The 25,578-nt window shown below is 39.8% G+C and overlaps 1 protein-coding gene across 3 annotated transcripts in view; it reads right to left on the bottom strand.

Annotated features, from left to right (window-relative positions):
* PTPRG (protein tyrosine phosphatase receptor type G) overlaps positions 1-25,578 on the bottom strand; it is an 822,933-nt gene that overhangs the window by 600,712 nt on the left and 196,643 nt on the right. For all 3 annotated transcript variants that reach the window (XM_056129040.1, XM_056129043.1, XM_056129042.1), the window contains exon 2: positions 11,794-11,898. In XM_056129040.1, coding sequence (XP_055985015.1) covers positions 11,794-11,898 — 105 coding nt within the window. The remainder of the gene's footprint in view (positions 1-11,793; positions 11,899-25,578) is intronic.

Below are 25,578 nucleotides of genomic sequence, written 5' to 3'. Positions count from 1 at the left end.
CCCTGAGCATCGCTGGATGTAACCCCAAAAGCAAAAAAATAAAATAAAAAATAAAGAGGAATCCCTTAAAAAAGAAAAGAAAGAAATGAAGGGAAAATAATAGGCCGGTGTGTATTTTAAGACTTAAAATACTCTAAGTTACAGTTCCAAACCAGAACACTAAATGACTCACCTTTTCTTTTTTTTTTAAATTAGCCCTCAAAATGGTTCCCTTAATTTTTAAGTGAATTTAGGAAAACGTCAGATTTTTCACATCACAGACATTGTATATGACATAAAATTAGAGGCTTTTCAATCTTTCCAGTAACATCTTCTAAAAAAGATGTTATTTTGCCATATTGGGTTGCCAGCTGTACAATCAAGTCAAAACTTTTGCTGAAGCAATCACTTTTTATAACATCTTAAATATATAATTTAATAGGAACCATAATACACTAAAATGGAAAAGCAACACAGGCTACCAGATATGAATAGTATTTGGAAAATAATGAACGTCCCAAGATCAAATTCTAGAATTCTCTTCGAAATGAAGACTCTAGACAAGATGTGTCTTATTTATTTATTTTTAAATTTTTTTTGATTGAGGTTCTCTGATTTACAATACTGTTATTGGTGGTTTCCCATATGTGTAAAATTCCAATAGCACAGCGGGTAGGGTGTTTGCCTTGCATGCCCCGACCCGGGTTCAATTCCTCTGTCCCTCTCAGAGAGGTCGGCAAACTACCGAGTATCCTGCCCGCACGGCAGAGCCTGGCAAGCTCCCTGTGGTGTATTCAATTTGCAAAAAAACAGTAACAACAAGTCTCACAATGGAGATGTTACCAGTGCCCGCTAGACCAAATTGATGAACAATGGGAAGACGGTGCTACAGTGCTACCACATTCTTCACCAGTATACCCACCTCCCTCACACAAGGACCTCAACACTCTTTCCTTTCGATACGCCACCCCCCTCACCACCAACTCAAATGTGTTGATCAGTTCTCCTCTGGGTGGGGCTTTGGCCCTTGGCTGATGCCTTGTTATTTAAGTCCACATACATACGAGTGGGATCATTCTGTATCTGTCTTGTTCTTTCACCGAGCATGATATCTTCTAGTTCCATCCATGTTGCTACAACTTATATCATTTGCTCTTTCTTAGAGCTACAATGAACTCCATTTTTTGTGTGTATTTATATACACACAATATATATGTATACATATGTATATGTGTGTGTGTATATATATATACATGTGTGTGTGTGTATATATATATATATATATATATATATATATATATATATATAGTGGATCAGTTCCTTGATCCATTCTTCTGCAGTAGGGTGTTTGAGTTGTTTTTGTATCTTAGCTATTATATTAAGGGTGGCAATAAACATAGATGTGCATAAATACTTTCAAATTAATGTCTGTATTATATGGATAGGTGGTATTATTGCTGGGCTATATGGGAATTCTAGTCCTACTGTTTTAGGAGATGTATGTCTTCTAAAAGGAACTACTACTAAGATCTATTGACACCAACTTGTCAGTCTCTCCCAGATAAAGAACTCAAGAAGAAAATGACTATGTCATTTTTAGTCAAGTTTTATCCATATATTCAATATATTTCTCAAATAAAAGAGAATTTATTATGTACTAATATATTATTAAATATTAGGGGCCAGAATGATATAGTACAGCAAGTAGGGCCCTTGCCTTGCACTCAGGTTTAATCCCCAGGGTAGTTGCCAAGAGTGGTCAAAAAAAAAAAAAAAACAAATAATAATAACAATAACAACAACATCAATAACAGGATTCCTAAAATTCTTTTAGAAAGCATTTCTCAATAAGACAGAGTTTAGCAATACAAACATACCAGTTTTCTGCTTTCTAAGCTACATAAGGTATTGATCACATAATAGAGATTAAGATTTAAGATAAATGATAGGAGCTTGAAGGCCTAAGAAAGTTCTAAAATTGAATAAAGAAAGTAGAGGGAGGGGAAAAAAGATTTAAGATAAAGTACTGGAGAGATTAAGTTTTTACATGAAGAAACACAACCAAAAAGTTAAACTACCCTGAAGGCTATATGGGTATCTAAGAGGATCAGGGAGACAATTAAAAAACAGAAATGATATTCATTTTAAGACCACTAAATGAAGCACTGAAAACAGAAACTGTCACCTAACACTGTCCACAGACCAAAATAATACTCAAAATAAAATAAAATAACAGTACAAGCAACAAGACTATACATAATACACTTGTACATTTTGTTCAGGTACAAGATTACACTTAACCTTGTGAACAGGATTTGGTTCTGAATTTAAATCGAAATGTAAACTTTAAGTGCATATTGCTGATTCTAATACTATTATTAATACTAAAAAGTCACAATCCAGTTAAACATTACCTGCTACAAAGTCCACCCCACTTAAAAAAAAATTGATAGGGAAGAACGTAATTCAACTTAAAAATTTCACCAAAGAACAAAGTAATGCAACTCAATGGTAGAATGCAGGCCACAGATAGTCCTGGGTTCAATCCTTGGCACGAGAAGCAAATTCAGAGTAATTTCGTCAAAGAAAGGCTAATAAAAGATTACCATAACATATTAAAATATTTGCAAAAAAAATTCTGCAACATCATTTAAGCATATCAAAGAGTAAAAAAGAAATGCTACCCTGTTGTACTTTGTCAGATAGTAGATTTTATGAAAAAAAGTAAAATAAGTACATTTTATTTAGAAAAAAGGGGGAAGGTTCTAAGCAAATCACATAGCACATGCAAATCATTCGATTATTAAGCATAGAAACTACAAAATTCTTCTTTAAACTTTAATATTAATTATGTCAATTCACTAACACTACCCTTACCTCTACCTCCAAAAAGATAGTGTGAAAAAAAGAGAACATCATTTCAAATTTACAAGGAAGAAAGATGTTTAACTTTATCCATTGTAGATATGAAAAATATATACTAATAGATAACTCTCTCCATGCCTTCTATAGCCCATTAAATTTATAGAATACTGAATATTAAGATTTATGTTATTTCAAAGCAGATATTGAACTTATCTCTCCCTCAGTCAATATTTACTGCTTTGGCTCAATAAATCTTGATGTTCATTTTCAAAGTAAGTCAATATCAGTTCATTAAATTTCACATGGCTCATATCAGCATTTCGTAAATGTGATAAGTCAGTAAAAATGTTTCATCTAAAAAATTCAAATGCCACCTATGAAAGAACAGAAGAGGCCTTTGCACCTCTCTGCCTTACCTTTTAGTCTTCTTTCCTGCCCTTTCTCTCCCTTCAATATTGCAACATAGAAAATCATCTGAATCCAACATCCACCCTAACATAAAAGCATTAAGCTAAAAGTATTATGAATGTATAGATCTATAAATTGAAAAATTCTGTATTTAATTCAATGATAAAAAAAAAAGTAGAAAGGGAAATATGACTTTTCTCAAAAAGAACTACAACTACTGGATTTAAGTCTTCAGATTTCTCAGTTTACTCATTAGTGGACTTTATTATCCATAATAACCTAATATATCTTGTGGCTTACCCGGTTTCATTTTTGGTGCAAGTTTAGTAAGCATGTCCTCATGAGTGTGCTATAATTACAAAAGTCCCTAATGACTGTCATTAGGTGCTAAATACAATGCCCTGTTCATAATGTGGATAAATGTTTATAAAAAGCAAATCTCCGGAAGGACAAATGTTGGATCAAAGACCACTGATAAATAATTAACGTTTCAGATATTGCTCAAAAATCCCTCCCTAAACTCTTAATTAAAAAAACCTACTAACTTCAGAGCCTGTTAAAAATTCAAATTCTCAACCTGACACTATGCACAATTAACACTAATGTATAACATTTGATAACAATACAACACTAAAGCATTATCTCATCTTCCTTAATGCTTTGCCAAGGCTCACAAGAACTCCAGGGAATTTGCTGGGTTGGAGAGATAGCACAGTGGGTAGGGCGTTTGCCTCGCACATGGCAGCCCTGGCCAACCCAGGTTCGATTCCTCCATCCCACTCGGAGAGCCCGGCAAGCTACTGAGAGTATCTCGCCCACACAGCAAAGCCTGGCAAGCTACCCGTGTCATATTTGATATGCCAAAAACACAGTAACAAGTGTCACAATGGAGATGTTACTGGGCCCGCTCAAGCAAATCGATGAACAACAGGAGGACAGTGACAGTGACAGTGACTTTTATATGTAAGCGCCCACTAACTTTACAAATACTGTGAATCAACCCCAAAGAGAAGAGGCAGGAAACTTAAGAAAATTAAATTCATTCTTATTTTAAAATAGCAAAATTAATAATTTTAAAAATAAATTTTCTTTTAGCTTTCAGGCCACACTCTGTGGTGCCCATGGGCTAATCCCAAAGATGTGCTTAGGGAACTATAAGGAGCTGAAACAAGAACTCCTGCAAGTGAAGCATGCACTCCAGACCTGGGAGACATCTCCCCAACCCAAACAGCGAGGTTTATTTTTGTTAAGAGCAAAGGAAGATGTGATAAAATGTGTTTCTTTGATTACTGTTTGTTTGAATTTTGGATCACACCTAGTGGTGCTTGCAGGCTACTGGTCCCAATTCCATTTGGTGTATGTGTGCATGTGTGTGTGTGTGTGGGGGGGGGGGGGGAAGGGGGGTGGAGAGTCACTCCCAATGATGATCAGGGATTATGCAGTCCCAGGGATTAAACCACAGCACACAAAGAATAACCTCAGCCCATTATGGACACTCTCTCTCCCTCTCTCCGTCCCCACCCACTCCAACCATCGGCTGTAACAATTTCTTTCAAATAGTGGAGAGGGGGAAAAAGTCAAAGAGCCAAAATTTGAAAAATGCTCAAGGTTTCTTAGGCATATGGCAACACATTTTTCTTTTTTATACATAAAGTCCTGATTAGTATATGACCATATGTGTTTGTTCTCACTCTATCCATCCTTGTAATCATAGATCAAGTGTAAGAAAAAGAGGACTTAAAAGAAGATAGTTTGCTCTTCAATATACTTCCTACCTTAAGGCCCTACTATTTCAAAATATTTAAGTAGGAGCAGAGGAACACAAAATTTATAGGGAAAGTTTCAACTCAGAAACAGAGCTTAAAGTGTATTGAAGATATGAACTAAAAACTACATCACATATTCACCAGATTCAAAGTTAAATGTCTTCTCTTTACAACAAACCCAATATTCATCATTTATTCACTTTTAATTAAATACAATGCCACTGTCAAACTTCTTGGAGGATCAACAATTCACTTTGCTTTCTCTCTCTTGTACCACCTTAATGAATCCCCACAGTCTCTTCTTTAACTCAAATCCACGATAGTAGAAACTGTAGTATTTTTCATCCTGTCCTCTTTTCTGCAGCACAACCACCAGCTCCACTCAATTATAAAACCAACTTTGTCAATAGCCAACAGAACTTCAGAGCAAAATCCTATGAAGACTTTCAATCATTACCAGTAGGCACCTTATTGTAAGACCATGGTTCCTCTGCTCTCAACTATTCCCTTAACTTTCTCTACCCCCCAATATGCTCTGATTGTACTGAACTACTTCCAATTCCCCATCACCAATGGATCATTTCAAATTTCTAGGCATTTCACATGCCGTTCCTTAAAGGCAAGACGGTGGCAAAAGGAAATCTGAGAAGCATGGCCCCTCCCATCACTGCACAAACCCAGGTCATGAAATTTCTAAGTGACTTGAAGAAAGACATAAATAACTCCTGCTTAAAAACTGCAAAGAAATTAATGAGAACCTAGAAATTAACTAATAAAGGAGAGACAGAGAATTTAAAGAAAAAGTTCAGTTAAGACCTAAGTAATTGTTGGGGGTGGGTGGGTGGTGTATTTATTTTTGACGTCAGGGCTGGAACCCAGGGCTTCATATATGGCAAAGCATGCAGTCTACCACTGAGTCACAATCCCAGTCCTGGGGTGAGCCTTTGAGAGCTGGGATTTAGAAGGCAGATTACTCTCCCCAAAGATATGGTTCAAGCAGATCAAAAGGTCTGTATCGCAAATAAATTGTTTCTGGAAAATGATTCCCTCACGACACTTTTGTAGAAGGGTTTAGGAGAAGGGCAAACAAAACAACAATATTAACATTAATCTTTGACGTTCTACAGTGCCTTCCATTCTTTTAGTGACAAAAGCAGACTTCTGTGGGCATATATATTTTTGCTTTCCCATACACATGTATATAATTTAAAATAGACATGGAGTGTTATTTTAGGAATTTAATTACATCTTAAGTTCACCAGGGGATCTTATTACTTAAAAGAATCCAACAGTGAAGCCTTTTATAAACCACCCATTTATTTACCTGGATTTTATGGTAAGATACCCCCAAAGTGAGTTCCCAAACATTAGCTCTGGCTTCAAACTTATTTGTCTATCATCCATTTACCCACTTAAAAAAATGTGCATTAAAATAGACAAAATGAAATGATCTAGCAAAAGCTTGATCAAGGAAGTTACAGCCCTCATACTCAAGGATTCTACATTTAGCTGGAGAAATTAGGCATGCTCCCCCTTCACCCCCCAAGAAAAAAAGCACAGCTACAAAATGAGATGCTTATGAATAGTATAATGAGGTAGCATATAATTAAGAACCTAAAAATACCTATTCCATTCCAGAGGCCAAAAATTATACCAGGTGCTCACATTGTATACATTTTATACAATCTTCAAAGTCAACCTCAGGAATGTTTTATGCCCATTCATAGCTGAATAATTCAACAATACTGTTGACAATTAGAAAGGACCTTGGATGACTCAGCCCTATCTACAGTCAGGCAGGAATTGCTCTTTGAATAACTCTGCTCGACCTTTATCCCGAGCCATACCAGACACTTCTCAAAGTGAACTTTTTGACTATTACAAATCTAGCTTTGGATTTCTTATGAGTGACAATGCGCCCTTTTTATTAAAAAAAAAATCAATGTTTTTATCTACATAAAAGGAACATGAGATGTACATGTCTTTAGATGTACAAAAACCAAAAACAGTAGATTAAAATAGAAGAAAAAAACACAACCTGTTTTTCTCTAAGAGTTTGAGGTGTAGGAGGGGAAAAAAAAAAAAAGGTAACTTTATAAAAATGCCTCAAATTTCCATTTGAAATTGCTCCAGATTTGTTTCTCATTTCACTTCGCTACAATGATGACCCACATAGCACGTGCTTCTTTATTACAGAAGTACTGGGCGAACTCTAAATTTCATGAGCTGTCATCACCTCAAATAGCACAGAAAAATATCTGTATCTAGCCAAGTGAGATGAACAGAAAACAAATTGCTTTGATATTTTCAATGAGAAATATTAAACTACCTCTTTCTCAAGCATAATTCTGTGTGAAATATCAAAAGAATTTCCCCCTTTTTCCCTTAAACTTGGAATAATGAAAATAAATCCAAAGATTTAAAGCAATCTTGAAATTCCAGTCGTTATTAAACATTGACAATAACAGTATCTTAGTGTTCCACTTCTTATCCCCTATTCATATTCTTACGAACAAAGTTATCACGATCTCCCATTATACAGTAAAAAAATTAGGAACCAGCAAGACAACCAGTGTTCAGATGATCACAATGTGACTAGATTAGAAAAACATTAACTCCAACTCCTCCTTAGAAAATCCCCTATAGGTGTGTACAAGAGCATTGTTTGGTAAGCTTTCCAAAGCCAAGTTCTTAAATGCTGCTAACATAAACAAGATGTATTCAGTAACCAAGGTGATGCAATGAAACAGAAATAGCTTTGTTAGTCTTCAAGTCAAAAGCTACACCAACAACTGTCACGATTACTTTCCTCAGTAAAAAGGAGTGGGATGCTCCTGACATAACCTGCTCAGCTTCGTTCACCAGACTCTACCCACACAAAAGCAACTGATGAGAAGTACAAGGAACCCAGAGATCTCAGAATCACTAATGCCCTCTCACCCCCTAAATCCATCTCCTGCAGTACATCCCATTCATTCACCTCTCTGGGGCTTTTGCAGGACTGCCAGAATCACTAGAAATCCAAAACAGAAACCTGCTTAAATTATTCCTAGGGGGAAAAGTAATATAAGGAACCTGTCCCTCCCCAAAAACATCTTCCAGAATTGTTTATGCATAAGGTTAATATCTTAACATTTACTCAAAGACTCAGAATTACAGAAAAGGCAAACCTTTTTAATAAGAGAGCCAAATTACAATATTCTAGACTTCCATCAAACACTCTAACAACTACTCAACATAAGCACTCAAAGGAATGGTGTGACATGACTGGGTCCCTGATGAAATTTTGTAGTCATAAGACACATGATAAGTGGGTAATTGGTCTAGACCTAAACTTGAAAATTGTTTGCTAGTGTTCAGTCCCTTCAAAACAGTGCAATTCTTGACCAAAAGCACTGAGGTTGCTTCACTTTTTTGGTAGTGAAAATTGAAACTGTCCCAAGAACCTCTGTTAGCTATAACTATCCACTTATAATTGTGAAAAATCAACAGCAAATTTTTTTTAAAAAAGTGATTTTTTTAAATAGCAAGAAATAATAGATTCTCTAGACCAGAAATTTATTAAATTTTTCTCATTTTTACCTTCATGGCAATTCTGTAAGGGAAGAAATATTATGCCCATTTTACAGATGGACCCAATATCATTAAGACATTAAGAAATTAAACCTTTGAATCACGGTCTATTGATAAATTTCAAAAGTCATATTCTCATGTAACATACACTCAAGGCACCAAGGGCATTCCTTAAGAGAAAAAAAAAGATGACAAATCAATATATAAATGGAATGAGATTTAAATTGAAGCAATTTTCAGAAATAGCATGCATACTACTTTTGTTAAATTATAAGCATTTTCCACTACAAGTCTTTCTCTTGGAAGTCTCGTTTTTCCAGCAACAGGTACACCTGTTAAAAAGAGTTTACACCGATAGGAAAGAGTCTTGTATAAAACTTGATGAAGTTTTAAGATGCTGATTTTAGTACTGAAAGAAGCAACAACTTCCTGCCCTTTCATTAAGAAGTTTCTCTGATGATCCCATGTTTCTTCAGGAGGAGAACCAGATTTTCTAGGACTCAGACACAAAACCACCACCAATACCAAGGAATTTTCAGAAGAAATGACAACTCAGGCATTAGAGTAACATTTAAAATCAACAGTTAATTTTCTCATTCATTTCTTCTTCTGTAAGTTTCACATTATGCCTAGCAAGTGGTTTCACTAGTGCTGCCAAATCAGTCCATATATTTAAGGAAAAAAATCTTAGATAGCTAATCTGATTCCAAATAAAAACTAATAAAACCCAAAACAGAACAGAGCAGAACTGAAACAAACTATGTAGCCTAAACACCTCATCTAAGGAGCCAGGAATGGTACTATTAGTCTCTGAAATGAGAATATTTTCTCCATTTGTAAGTGTGGGGGAGGAGAGGTGGGCTGAAAAGAGGTATCTTTCTTGACACATGAAAATTATGCAAAATTCAAATTTCAGGGCTCATAAGTAAACTTCTTACTAGATCTCATTAGTCTATTCCCATTTCCACAACAGTGTTTTGTCCTACAAAGGGAGAGATGAGAGGTTGCAACAGGGACCACATGCCCTGTGAAGGCTAGTGAACATATTCATCTGGATGTTTACAGAAAGGTCCGTCAATGCTTAATGCCACCAAAAGTTCGACTCCGTATGTCCAGACACAATGCACTCCACAATCCCTCCAAATACAAGAGACTCCGTTAAGTTGATCATAGTTACTGAAACAACTAAAGCTCCTTCACAAAAATGGCAACATTCACAGGGCAGTTCTCAAGGAAGAACAGAAAAAGGCCTTGTATTTTTCCACGACCACTTGTCACTGAAGATGCTGATGGGATACAGCTTCCAATATCCTGAATAATAGCATTATTATTCTAAATTGATGAACTGTAAATAGCAGTCCACTTTATGCCTCTTCTAACTAATAAGGAACCACAGAGTACAAAATGATAAATTTTCTTTGAGTTTATTGGCAAGATGCAAGATGCTTTTATACATATATGTGTGTGTGTGTGTGTGTGTGTGTATATATATATGTATATATAAAGTTTTGGCCTTCATCCCTCGATTTCCTTCATTTATCAGAAATACTTACAAAAAGGCACTAATTAGGTAATTCTAATCACAAGGAACTGGGTGTGATGGAAGACTTCAGAATCACTATCTGTTCCTTGCAAAACAAAACAGATAGGCTATTCTCCCTGTAGGGGCAGGAGATTTATCAATAGACAAAAGGATGCAAAAAAGCCAATAGATAAGGTGTAATTAAAGATCAGGCCTATAAATTTTATACTGACATAAATTTAACAGGATTTGCAGAAGAAAATTCAGGATTTAAAACCAGAGCATTATGAAAATAATACCTTCCATTCTATTTGCAACAATATTGCATAATATACAGATTTATTATTAAGACTAATACCCATGTCTCCAAGCCTTTTTATACAAAGGATTTGAATTACTCAGTGCCAAAGTAATTTCTAAAGTGGTCTATCTTCTTCAAGCACTTCTCGTTAATTAGCTACAATATATTTTCCATATTATTGTGAGCATCCAGACCCCTTTTAGAAATAACAATCCATCTATCACATTAGGGGAAGTTTTTGCAAACAGAGTCTAGAAAGGTCTGTATTTTCTTCAAGATCTTTGTGTTTTTTCCTCTTTGAAGGGTAAGAAAATGGAGATAGGAGATAGCACCAGGGTTAAGCTTCACATGTGCCCAACACCAGTGAGATCGCCAGCATCACACAAACTGCAGCATTAGGTATGGCTTTGTAGCCTCCAATTTATGCCAGGGTGGGCCATCCTAGCACCACAAGACCCAAGTAGCACCACCTTCTTTGGTCCTTGCACTGAACAACAGTGGCCCAACTAGCCAAAAACTACCAGGAGTAGCATTTGGGCCCCTGAGCACTACTTGGGAGGCAAATAAATAGAAAACAAGAAAATCGGGGCTAGAGAGAGAGTACAGCAGGTAGGTTGCTTGTCTTGCATGCGGCCAACCCGAATTAGATACATAGCACCACGTATGATTACCCCTAGCACTGCCAGGAGTGATCCCAGAGCACAGAACTAAGAGTAAGTCCTTAATACAGTCCGTGTGGCCCAACCACCCCCACCATACACACACACAAGACATGAAAATTATTTCCAATAAAATATGCCATATATTTATGACACTGTCCTTTCTCTTCACTGTCTGAAAAACGAACAATAGAAATGAAAAATGAAAAGGTGTACAGAGAGCCAAAGATTAAAGGGTTGAACTATAGTCAACTAACAAGATTTGATCTGAAAATAATTTTGCATTTCTCTAACAGCATATAATAGATCATTTTGATATTGTGAAGTATTATAATATTTAGTAGACAATTGGCAGCTTGAGATTTGTTTTGTATTTTCTGCTTTCACAAATTACTGCAACCTGAAAAGCCCAAAATGAAAAAGGTGGTGTCTTTGGAAAATTACTAGTTTGGCACAATAACTCATTAACAAGGAAAGTTCTGAAATAAATGCAAATTGAGGGGAAAAACCAGGCTGAGAAAACAGGTGGGAGAAATAAATTAAGGTACTTAACAACCTTGAGGAAAAAACAGACTCAAATATCTCAACTTTCAGTGAAGTACAAAGGATGTGAACAAACATCACATCCTTTGTCAGGGGTGAGAGTGAGTCTAAGTGTGGTTTACAGTGAGTTTAATGGGTTGTTAACTGGCCTTGTGTGATCCTGAAGAGTCAACTCACCCGAGTAAGCCCAGTATGGGTCACCTGAGGCCTTACGCCTTCGAACCTGAGCCGAGCTCCCGTGTCTGTTCTCGTGCAAGGTGTCCGCGTAGCCTTCTGTCAGCGCTGCAAGAGAGGAGAGTTCCAGTGAGACAAGCATCACCCTGGGGTTGAAAACAGGGAGTGATCTAAGATTTCCTGGAAGTATAGGTTATGGGGCTATCAGAGGGGAGACTGACAGCACAGTAGGTAGGGCGTTTGCCTTGCATGCATCCAACCCGGGTTTGATTCCTCTGTCCCTCTCGGAGAGCCCAGCAAGCTACCGAGGGTATCCCGCCCACATGGCAGAGCCTAGCAAGCTCCCTGTGGCATATTCGATATGCCAAACACAATAACAACAAATCTCACAATGGAGACATTACTGGTGCCTGCTGGAGCAAATTGATGAACAACGGGAGGACAGTGCTAGAGTACTACAGGCTATAGGGCTATCAGAAGGAAGACTAACACGATTACTATTCACACTCGTTCACAAGTGTCCTCTATACCCGCAAACAGTGCAAAGCACTGATCATACCTCAAATGCATTCGCCAGCTACCAGCTCGCAATAGGAACAGTAGTTTTAATGGAGAGACTATTTTATTTTCTAGGAAACAAACTAAAGCTTTGAATAAGTGACTTTAGGATGCCCCAGGTCCCACAATGCATAAACGTGGAAGCTGCAGTTGAGGTACTAACTACAGACAGGTTTAAGCCTATTAGGGCAAAAGGTCTCAGAGACTCATGGAGGTTTGCTGAAGAGCAAGAGCGTCCCTGGAGTTTGAGAGAGCAAGAGGTGATCCACCCTCTTTTAGACACTGAAGAATTAACCCTTGGAGACACTAAAGAACTTTGTACTCATCACGCAGCTAAGCCTGCAGCAAATCAGAAAAGCAACACAAGCACGCCAACATTTAACGAGTAATAAAGACAACATCCACAGTCCTTGGAACTCCCCTTAGACACCTAAGTTCCCTGTTATACCTGGGACACCCATGCCCCAGTGCTCCATGTGAACAATACTCATGAAAGAAACCATGATGCAGTTTCTGAAATTCCAAAATGAGTCTAATCCTCTGTCCTATTCTAGAGCAGATCCCTCTACCTGTCAGGGTTCCAGGTAGGGCCTACCCTTCAAACTACTCCGTAAAAGAGAATTTCTTTTGTCATAAACCCACATCAGAAAGTACTCACGTGTAAGAAGACAACTATTACAGGTGCCCAGAATCCAAAATGAACTGGATTACACTTCCAACAATACATCCCACCTGCCTGTTTTAATATTAAAACGAAGGCACCCAAACAAAAATCAAGTGTTTTTACAAAGCCAAGAAAATGGTGAATTGCAATGTATATTCGATTTAAAAAGGGAATGCTCTGCCACAGTGGTAGGGTGGGATAGGGGGAAAGGGGGTGGGAGGGATACTGGAACTGGTGATGGTGGAGACTGGGCACTGGTGGAGGAATGGGTATTCGATCGTTGTATAAAAATTTGTAAGTCTACAACTGTACCTCATGGTGTTTCACTAATAAAAATTTAAGGAAAAAAAAAGATTAAGAAGGCGCCAGGCAAACATAAAACCTTCTCTATTTCAATTTAGTCAAAGTAAGAATAATCATCTCACCATGATGGGTAGGTACTTCACTGATAATGTGACAGTTATGGAGAAAAATAAGGAAACATATAAGTATTTTATGCTCACGTGTCAATTGCAAAGACAGACTTCTCGAGAACAAAGAACAAAAATATTCCATAGAGAGAAGTCCTTTAGAGGGATAAAGCAATACTCTGAAATCCAAATACACTTATAAAACATAAAGCTGGTATCATTTATGACTGCTCGTCGATTCTGAACATCTAAGTCCAAATTCTGAATACCTAAGTCAAACTTTCCTAATCATTTTTACAGCATAAAGTCAAGTTAAGTGCCTTCCATCCACGTATCCTACAATTTCGTACACGAGCCATTCAGAGCCATGGATGTGAACATTCTAAGTTCTTCCTGGTCAGAAACAAAATTCTGGGCTGGAACAAACTTGCCTTGCACACAGTGGACGCGGGATTCATCCTCAACACTCCATATGGTTTCCAAGGCTTCCAAGGAGTGATCCCTGAGCTCAGAGCCAGGAGGACCTCACAGAACACAGCTGAGTGTACCACCCCCTCCAAAAAAACAAACATCAAAAATCCCCACTTCGGGCAGCAGGGACCTCATGGGAAGGGGGGCGTTCCAGTCCATCCTTCACGCCCGACCGAGGTCACCAGTTGCCCCCCACGAGCGGCTCTCCAGCACGGCCACGACTCCAGAGCGCAGAAACCAATCTCTTAACTATCTAACTTTTAATAGAAATACTTCCAGGGTTAATAAGTAAAATAGCAGAAATCCAAAACCGTGCGGCCGCGACATCATTTAATTCTTAAAACCCAGCTGTAGAAAGCAAACCATTTCACAACGCTTTTTCAGCATGTCTGATTTGGGGGGGGGGGGGGGGGAGGGGGGTCGTAAACTCTAAATAATAATGGTGCATCTTTTATTGAAACAATGAATCTAGTCAAAGTAGATAGAGTGAGATAGAGTGTTAACTAGAATTCATCTGCCTCACAGGCATTGGGAGGGGTGGGAGGTGGGGTTATATTGGGGTTCTTCATGATAAAAAATAAGTATTGGTAAAGGGAAATGTGTTTGATATTTACATGACTGAGACCTAAACCCGAAAGCTCTGTAACTTTTCCCACGGTGATTCAATAAATAAATAAATTATTTTTTTAAAAATCCCCACTTCCTAGGCTGGAGTGAAAGTACAGTGGTTAGGGTATTTGCTTTGCATGTGCCAACCCGGATTCGATTCCCAGCATCCCATGTGGTCCCCCAAGCACTACCAGGGGAAATTTCTGAGTGCAAAGCCAAGAATTACCCCCTGTGCCTTGCTGAGTGTGACCCTAAAGTCACTGTAGCACTGTCCTCCCATTGTTCATCAATTTGCTCAAGCAGGCCTAGTAACATCTCCATTGTGAGACCTGTTGTTACTGTGTTTGGCATATCAGATGTGTCATGGGTAGCTTGCAGGCTTTGCCGTGCAGGCAAGATACTCTCGGTATTGCCAGGCTCTCCGAGAGAGGTAGAGGAATCGAACCCAGGTCAGCCGGGTTGGCCACGTGCAAGGCAAATGCCCTACTGCTGTGCTATCGCTCCAATGCAAAAAGAAAAAAAAAAAAAACAGCAAAAAAAGGGAAAAAAAAACCCGCTTCCTAATAGACATTTTTTCGGCCGTGTGCAAGGCGAACAGCCTACTGCTGTGCTATTGCTCCAACCCAAAAAGAAAAACAACAACAACAACAACAAAAACCCCGCTTCCTAATAGAGATTTTTCCCCCACTAAATAATACCAGTTCACACTAGATCCATGATCCCCAAATAATCCTCCTTAATCAGTCAAGAAGTAAAAGGGTATCTCGGCCACAGAAATAAGACATGACAGTACAATGCCCTAATAATGAAATGATGAGTACGTGATTAAGCTTAACCTTGTCTTTTTCAGGTATAAGCCTGGTTTCTAGTAAATACATGGTGGAAGTGGGACCTTTTGCATAGAAGATACAACAGGCAACGGAGGCTAGAGACATCAGCAAAAAAATAATGGGAAAACCCTTGTCCCTTGTGCTCAGGCGACCAAGTTTCCAGGGCCCAGTTGAAGCCCTGACTTAGATACTCCACATCAGAAGAGAAAGACGCTTCCTGAGAAAGTGCGACAGTCTAACGGCGCTGCTGGCCACATCCCAGCAGTTAACTGCAGGCCCAAGGCGGGCCAGGGAAGCAGTGATGTAACACGGACAGGTGGGGTGTTGACAACAAAGCTGAACAGCCATCAGCAGTGACAGCCCCCTCACAGTGAGGCTGTGGAGAGGGAGCAGCCAACAGTAATGCTGTCCACCTCTCCACCCGCCAAGGTCCAAGATTTGACACTCACTCCCTCTGTTGGAAGCTCTCAGAAGCAGATATGCGCCCGCACCTGCATAAGAATGCAAGCATCTGGCTGAGGAGACTGCCTGTGGCCTGTGGGCCTCAACTGGCAGCACCTGTCGTGGACAGAGACTGCTGGGTTGAGAGGATGGCCCACCAACAGAGCCCCCTCCAGGCCCGATAGCTGGTCTTTCCTGTCCTTGACTCTTGCGTGCGTCCTCTATCTTCACGTCCAGATTCTGATTCCAGGCGATGACTGAGAAAGAATACCTTCAATCGCTGGGCAGCTTGGTCCAACTCAAACTCTGCCGTTGACCATCAGTCACCTGCTTCTCCACCAACTCCAACTCTTCTTTCTGGCAAAGCACTTGGTCAAATCTCACTGGCTGGATACTCAACACCTCCCAATCCCCAGGGCCAGGCTTTGGACAGAAGCCAAAGGCCTCCCACTGTGCTTGCTTGGCCTCGACATTGCCTGCGGGCCTAGGCATCAGTGTCCACCAGAAGCACCTACAAACCAGATGTCTTCTTCCATGGGTGTGGCTGGAGCCAGGACAGCAGGTGCTCCCTTAGCATTCTGCTTCTCCTATGACTGTTGTCCCCTCCTCTCCATCTAAAGTGACCATGTGTCCTTCTGGTTCCTTTCTCACCATGATCTGCATTGCTGGCCATGATTGTTAGCAGGTTTGCCTCCTCATGTTTGTGGTAACAAATGAGGCCTCCGGAACAGTTTTACCCATAGAAACACATTAGCTATGGGAAGCCAGGGCCTGTGGGCCCCAGGTCATCTCCCACAAGCCCAGGGCTGCAAAAGGTGCTCAAAAGCCCAGAACATATTTCCCGCATCTGGCACAACGGAACCTGATGAAACCAAAACCACAAGTCCCAGAGAAGCCCATCAACTCAGACAGATTTTAAAAAGGAACCCCAAATTATCAACAAAACAGAGAAAAAGCCAAGAGAAAGGAAATGGGGCCACAAAAAAAATAGAATCTCACTTCCCTTGCCTATAAAATGGAGCTTAAAATACCGATTTCATAGGATTGCTATGAATAGCATGCAAGCTTCTACACAAAAGGTACCTCATATAGCACTGGGCAGAGTGTATATCAAATACCTGATAAGGGCCAGGGACACAGTTCAGGAACACAGTTCAGGGGTTGAGGCACTTGTGCACCTAACCTGGGAAAGCCCCTGAGAACATGAGGTGTGGCCAAAGCCCCCTCTCCCCAACTCCAAATAATAATGGAAGTCAAAATCTTAGAATAAAATCAAATGCCTGACAACATAATGAAAACGTATTGCAGAGAGCAAGTTTGAAAGCACCAGACTCCACCACACCGGCCACAAATCATGCACTGGAACGCCATGTCAAGAGTGCCAGCTCCATATGTGAGTCTGGTGTGTTTGACACCAATCATGATGAACCATGCTCCTAGTGGAACTTGCACCTAGCCAATCAGGAAACTTTTCTCTCTTCCTAAAAGTGTTACGACAGGGAGCCAGAGTCTTGTGAGACAGGTTGAGAGTCAACTACAGGATCTATGGAGGAGCTGAAAATGGAGTAAGGCTAGAGGAAACAAAAACTGAGTCAATTTTGGTTCACAAAACTTAAATCTGTGGCAAAGCATATTTGAAAACAACCCATGGGACAGTTTCATATTTACTCGAACTAAGCATCTACCAAAGTTCACTTTTCTGTGACTTACAGGCAAAAGATGCCTCAAATGACACTAACAGTGACCATCAAATACCTCATTGCAACTCCTGATCACAAATTTCTCCATCCAGAAAAGACTATGGTAGAGACTCTAGTTACTCCCAATTCCGGATGCTATAATTATACTAACAACTACTACTGATGCCCTCCAACCTGCCTCCGAATTTCATTGATTTGGAGTGGGGCCCAGATAACAGCTTTTCTTCCCCCCTCCCCCCAAACCCCGTAAAGTTCTTCAGGTGACTCTTATTTTGGAGCAAGACTTAAGAAGCACAAACATCCTTGCGTAGCAACCTACAACTCTCAACTCTCACCTGCATAGCCTGTAACTTGACAGGTGTTGCCATAACACTAACCAAGAGCTGGTTGGGCAGAAAACAGCAGAATGCAGCAGAAATCACACCAGTATGGTGTCAATCTTAGAAATTAGACAAGGAACCTGACCTGAACCAGAGTTTGAGGAAGAAATCTCAAATACAAATAAACCAGATTACAAATATGGGAATGGTTTGTGTTCCAGGATGTTATTAATTTCTACACAACATCCTTTACAGAAGATATTATCTAAAGTTGGAGTCTCCACGCCCACTCCACCCTTCTGTTTCCTGAAAAGGAGGTACTTTGCATTTCCCAGAACCTTTGAGATCACTGGGGTTGTTGGTACAAAGGATGACAAAGGCAGTCAGCAGCATCTCTTGGGAAGGCAGTGTCTTCACTGGAGTTCTATTAACTGTCCTGCCAGGAAAGCAAAGCCACAGAGATTTTTTACCAGATACCAGGGTATTTATAGGTATTTCACAATTCCATCTGTCCTTAGGTTAGATGTAGGCCACAGATTTCAGCGCTTCACACCTGCAAGTAGTCTCCCAAGCCCACTAACCTAAGAGCAAGAAAGCAAAATCTACAAAGGTACATCCAATTTCAAAAACAAGGGAGATAAACATAACAAGCCCTCGTACGACAATGCAAAGTAATAGAATCTGGATCCTCCCAAAATCCAGCCATCCATATTCATCTCAGTGGGATGTAAGAGATCTATACTGAGAAGCGGAACACTCTGAAGAGGTTCGCTAGGGATAGAGTGTAGTTTTCCATAAATCGCCCCATTGCTGATGTAACAGGGAATTCAGGACCATCCCAAGGAAGGTGGGCGGGTCCTGTCTTCATCTTACTCATTGAGATACAGTGCAGGTGGCACACACAAGGTACAAATGGGCAGAAAAGATGGCTCAACGGGGCATGCTGCCTGACTTGTGACGGGGTCTAAGCTCCCTGGGGATCAGTAGTTCTCAGCCTACCTGGGTTGAAGGCCCTACATTCTATTTTCAGCACTGCATGCATGGTTCCTCTAAGCACTTCTGAGGTAGCTCTGATGGTCCCCAGCACTATTGGGCTGGATCAGCACTGGGTCCAGTGTCTCTTGAGAGTGGTCCCTGGCCCCACTGGGTGCTGCTAGAACCAAGAATAGAAGTATCTCTTTCCGTGGGTGCACCATAATGCATGGATAAGTTACACAAGCACGACAGAAGCACAAGCTTCTCCTCTCCTATCCTGCTTTCTAGTCACTGGCTTCTAATGAGAACAGCAAACATCTGAAGCAAGAAGCTGAGCGATAGTACAGCAAGTAGGACATTTGCCTGGCACTCGGCTGACCCAGGTTCAATCCCCGGCATCCCATATGGTCCCCCAAGCCCAAGCACAATGAGGACAATGAGGAGTGATTCCTGAGTGCAGAATCAGGAGTAACCCCTGAGCATTGCCGGGTGTGACACAAGGGGGGAGGGGGAGAAGCTGGAAAAATTATCCTTACTACCCAATATTTTTAAAGGATGCAACTCAGAAATGAACAGAGTAGCAAAGGAATTTATGACCTGGCGCTGGATTTCTTACACACAGACTAGTCATTGAAGATGACTATATTTATTTTTCATCTTATTTCTTCTATGTCAGTAATGTGTGTTTTCTTTTTCCCTGAAGAGTAGCATTATCAAGCACGACTTACTGGCAGTTGCATCATTTAAAACAAAACACAACGCTTCAATGCTTTTTTTTTTTATCCAGCAGCGAAATTCATTTTTAAAGCTTTTTAAAAAATCATCCTTTGAGGGCCAGGGAGAGATCACTCAACTGGTTGGAGCACATACTTTGCATGCAGGAGGCCAGGCTTTGATCTGCATCATCGATGAGCACCATGCGAAGTGACTCCCTATCACTGAGCCAGATGGACCAAAAACAAAAACAAAACAAAAAAATCATCATTGAAAAAATGGTTCAAATATGCATAGAGTATGCTGGACAACTTAATATCTTACTGGCAAATAGCAGAGATTTGCAAAGAGAAACAATCTGTAGTTCCCAAGTAAAGATACAGACTCAGCACACCACGTTCAATCAATTTTAATACTTTTTGTATTCTTTTAAGCTCAAGCAGCCAACCAACAGCAACATGGCAGTGATATGGTAAGGCTATGAATCATAGTATTGATTTTCAATATCTTCTGTGCAGAAAATTAAATTATGCAAATGCATGCCTTTACAGATCCTTACCTTAATGTGAAATTACATACTTGCTTATATCAGCAACTTAATTATACAATTAAAAATGAAGCATGCTTATGAAAATATGTAGTTTCACTCTTCACAAGAGACAAAAAGTGCAAATCCACCTATGGTTATCATGTGACTAATAAGAGAGAGGGGTTAGTGTTACACAAACACATATTCTACCAAGTTCTCCGGCACAGAATTCACGATGTTTTATGGAACTGAAATCCTTCATCAGCAGAAAGCTCAGGAGAAATTTTAGTGCGCTATATCATGCCTTGAGGAAACAGAATAGCAGTAATGTAACCAGGGTAAAACATACAAAGGAGGGGCTGGAGTGATAAAACAGCAGGTAGGGCATTTGCCTTGCATGCAGCCGACCTGGGTTCAATTCCCAGCATCCCATATGGTTCCCCGAGCACCGCCAGGAGTAATTCCTGAGTACAGAGCCAGGAGTAACCCCTACGCATCGCCGGGTGTGACCCAAAAAGAAAAAGAAAAAAGAACATAGAAAGGAGGGGATGGGGTGAGTGTACAAAGATAGGGAACTTGCCTTGTACACAGCCCAACAGAGTTCAATCCCTGGCACCCCAATATGGTCCCTGAGTCTGCCAGGAGTCATTCCAGAGTGCACGATGAAGGAAAAAAAAAGAGGAAGAAGAGGAAGAGGAGGAAGATGAAGATGAAGAAAGGAGGAGGAGAAAGAAGTCGTTCTCAAGCATGTACACTGCTGTATACTTAAGAGGTGGTCTCTAGTGCCCACACACACAAACGCACAGTAACACATCTGGCCACTGAGGCTTATCAAACTCGGGCAGTGTTCAAGGTTTGGATAGTCTAATATTGAAATAAGTTTAGGAGGGAAATACCAAGTGACTCCCACCACATAAGAGAATTTGAGTCTCTCAATTTTGACAGGATGAAAGTAGAGATTTCAAAACCAATAGCACTAACTAGCCAGTGATGCCCCCGCTTCCCTCAGCAGGCGGAATCTTAAGTCAAGCTGGTTGCTATGCAGAACGGCTATATGAGTGACAGGTATTTTCATCAGAGAATTTCCATAAACTCTACCACCTCTCAGAATTTCTGTGGAGTCTACCTCAGTTTCAGCCCTCAGGAAAAAGATAAAACTGTTTCCAGACCCAAAGGCCCAATCCACGCCTATATAAATATCCTGAGTTACCACCAGTTAAGACATCAATGAAACTGCTTGCTATGTGCATGACTTAATTTCCAAGATCTACCCTTTTCTAACAATAAAGGCTTTTATTATAGGAATGTAAAAGCAGATGTGTACCCCACTTGCCGGAACCGCATCTTTAGGAGGATTCTACGTAATCCCTACTCTCTGCGTCTCACACAAATTTTGACTGGGAGAGGGGACTTTCAAGCTGTGTCAAGCCTTCCTGTTAATTTGTAGGGTAAACATTTCTTATACATAGAAACTAGCATATCCAAACACTGTATTCAACAGCTTTCTTGACATAGATTTCATTTCCTAGGCTTCACTGCCAAAGAGTATAGAAGGGTCACTGCATCTACTCCGGATAAAAATAAAACGTCCTTACATATTGATAAAGAACATTTTTCTTTTCAAATGGCAAGTGTGTGAATTGAAATTAAAGTGTGCAACTAATGTTTTATTGTTTCTGACAAAGGTGATCCATTTACATATGCATCTGGTGCGCATGAAAATGAAGTCTGAGGTGCCTGCCAAGAAAGGAAGATCTGGGCCTGGACCAACTCTTCAAAATAACCACAGCATTCCTCCACATGACTCTTCGAGCTAACTTACTGAAGGAACAGAATTTACTTGATCTCAATCTAGTCCTAACCTCTTAAAGGGAAAAGCATTTCAACGGCAGAGGTTGTATAGAAGTGGAACCAGAACAAGTTTATGATTAACAGCCCAGTGTTCCATCTACAACAGGCCAAATATAGTGTACCAAACGCAATAACAGTGCAGTGACACTTGAGGACATTTCCATTTAACTGTATATATAATTCTGGGTCATCCTAGAGAACTGAGATCCAAAGAGAAAGCTCAAAGGGCTTAGAGCGAGTTTGTATTAGGAAAGCCAAGTTTAATCCCTTGCCCCACAAGATCCCCAGTGCATAGACCCCAGTGTAGCCCCCACATGACACCATGGGGTGTGGCCCCCAAACAAGCAAAGAGAAACATACAATCCAAAGAATTTAGGAGCCTGGGAGAATTCACTTCCATCCAAAACCGAAAAACAACAGAGCAAAGAAATTCTGATTCTTCAGTGCCAGAATGAAAATTACAGGATGAGGATTAGGGATGATGGCTCTCACAGAAAAAGTTCTAGTTCTTTGCCAAAATTATTTCCAAAAATAAGTTGATTAAAAATAAGTGACAAACACTCACATTTTCAAATCCAGACGACTCGTTTCCAAAATGGTAGAAAAGCAGTTAATCGGGCTGTTTATATCTGTTATAACTACCCATACAACAAACAAATTAAAGATCCCTCAAGGATGGCGAAATCTCTATCAAGTGTAATTTTCTCTAAATTTTAAAGAGCATTTAAGAACATTAAATCTCACACAATACTCTAAAATGAATAAATCTTTATCTTTTTTATGCCTACAATGGGCAAAAGTATCAAATTACAGCTAAGAGTAATTAAATATTCTGATCAGTCTCTCATCTTCTTTGTGCTTGCATTTCAATTAATTGTAGTAAAAAGTACTTAGTGAGCATCCCATAAAAGTAGAATCAAGAAGTGCATTCCTTTGTAACCACTGCATCACAAATGGTTCCTCTAGTTGTTTGTGATACTCAGCTAACCTCAAATACAATAGATTATATTACAGTAGATTACCTATTTTATAATATTCAAATGTACTTATTGTCCCAACTACCAAAAATACTTTTCATCATCTAAAGTGATAAAGAGACTTAATGTAGAGACTATGCAACTTCTTTTTTAAGCAAACAGATTACTAAAACTCATAGGCAATTTAAAAGAAAAAAGAATACAAAACCAGCTCATGAAAACTAACATAACACTGGTGGAGGGATGGGTGCTGGAACACCGAATGAATACACAACCAAGAACGGCTTTGAAACTCTCTATCTCATGGTGATTCAACAAAACAAAACAAACACTGTCCTCCCATAGTTCATCGATTTGCTCGAGCGGGCCCAGTAAGGGCTCCATTTTGAGACTTGTTGTTACTGTGTTTGGCATATTGAATACATCATGTGTAGCTTGCCAGGCTCTCCGAGAGAGGCGGAGGAATCGAACCCAGCTCTGCTGGGCTGGCTGCGAGTAAGGCAAACGCCCTACCGCTGTGGTATCGCTCTAGCCCGGTGATTCAACAATTATAAAGAAAGACAAAATAACAGATCAGGAAAAGAAACAAAATAACTAACTTCTGCTTTTTTGGGGGGGGGGGGGGGAGTCACACCTGGCAATGCACAGGGGTTACTCCTGGCTCTGCACTCAGGAGTTACTCCTGGAGGTGCTCAGGGGACCATATGGGATACTGGGAATCAAACCTGGGTTGGCCACGTGCAAGGCAAGCCCCAACTTCTGCTTATTATAATATTCTACGTGATTGCAAAAGTCAGATTCTAGTTTTTAATTGGGTACTAAGGTAAAAGGAACAAAAATGAACAGCCATCCTATGCCATTAACTATGACACTGTTCACATCTGTCTGAAATAAAACAACAGGTTAAAGAAAGTAACACCTTTCTAAATTGGCTTATACTAAGGCTCATTAGACATATGTGATGAATATTTGAAAAATACCAAGGTTCACTTTACTCAAATGTGCCTGTCAAAAGAAAAAAAAAAAACAGATCCTGGCTTCCAATATTTAATGGTAACAACTAAAAATCAATTGTTTGGCTTTTCCTATCTATTGTAAGAATTTGACTCTTAATAAATCAAGTCTCCTGATTCTTTAAGATTACCAGGAAAAGAAAGATATTGAGAGACTGTGACAGTGTCAACTACAAGAAATCTGTAAGTCTTACAGGTGTGTTCCCTTTGAAACTTTAATGATCAACACAAAGGTCCAAATGAGCTCAGAGACTTCATACTGGTAACCATCATGCTGCATACAGCCAGACCTAGAGGTTTTATGTCACCCAGGATATGTGTACACTATCACTCTGTCACTGTCACTATCCCCCTGTTGTTCATCGATTTACTTGAGCGGGCCCAGTAATGTCTCCATTGTGAGAATTGTTATTACTGTCTTTGGCATATGGAATACATTACGGGTAGCTTGCCAGGGTTTGCCATGTGGGCGAGATACTCTCAGTAGCTTGCCGGGCTCTCCAAGAGGGGCAGAGGAATCAAACCCGGGTCAGCCGGGTTGGCTGCGTGCAAGGCAAAAGCCCTACCTGCTGTGCTCTAGTTCCAGCACATTTGTTTTTATTTATATGTGTTTTATTATATTGCCAGTATAGGGAAAACCCATCAATGAAACTCCAATGCCTAATTTTGAATGAGAAATCTGGAAGATATCCCTAAATATCAACATGTTATATGCACAGCAACTGGCTCTTTTCACAAGAACTATGGTTCAATTCAACCCCATTTGGTTATTTCAATTGCTTATCTGAGTTTGTCATTCATGGTCTAGTCCCATAATTAACTCATTCAATTGCCTTTCTTCCAATAATCCTATGGTATAAGTAAAATAAGAAAAAAGGGTATAACATGCCCCCAGATTGTTCTAGTCCTGAAACAGGCACTACTACCAAATCTCGATTAGTGTGACGCTGTGCTACAACTGAACTTTAGGAATGATAAATATCTGAGTTAATAGCTACTCCACCTACTCAAAAGCCAATATCACAAATAAAAAGTTTCTACATGCCTTTCAGAAAACTGAAAATGAAACCATTTCAAAGGAAGGCAATTGCACTTGTGACTCTACCCCCTCCCACCATCGGCAAGAGTCCAAAATAAAATCACAGTCGGAATAGCACTTACTGGAAAATGTACAGGGAATCTCTGACGTGCTACGGAGACTAGCACTTAAGATTACATAAACACTAGCTATTGTCTAGGAAAAAGAAAACTACTCCTGTTTGAGCAGAAAAATAAATATTAAGTTTACAAGCTGTGTTAGGTAAATGAAAATGATGCAACATGCTCTTTATTTATTTTTTGTTTACTTTGGGCAAGGGTTTGCTGGGCTTATTGAGTCCTGCCATACTTTCTTTTCTTTATCATTTGTAATGGTGCCCATCTCAAAACCAAAGTGTGGGAACGGCAACCAAAAAAGGCAAGCACTGTGCATATCATTCACATTTCCAGAACTGAGAGGTAAATGCGCTTCACAGTAACTAAAGAAACCCACCAAGATATTCTCCAATGATGTTGTATATTGGGGGGGTGGGGGGAGATGTTTCAGGCACAAACCCTCGTCCATAAATTTGGGAATCAAACAACAAGGGCTATCCAACCTTGACACTTTTTTGGGTCAGAGCACACATAGCTCACAGCTGAGAGTGACTTGATTCTGAAAGCTTTAGCTCAGTAAACCCAGAACTTA

This window comes from Sorex fumeus, unplaced genomic scaffold (assembly GCF_029834395.1).
Source record: "Sorex fumeus unplaced genomic scaffold, SorFum_2.1 ptg000072l, whole genome shotgun sequence".
In the NCBI taxonomy this organism is placed as follows: Eukaryota; Metazoa; Chordata; class Mammalia; order Eulipotyphla; family Soricidae; genus Sorex; species Sorex fumeus.
This window is presented reverse-complemented; position numbering and strand designations above follow the sequence as displayed.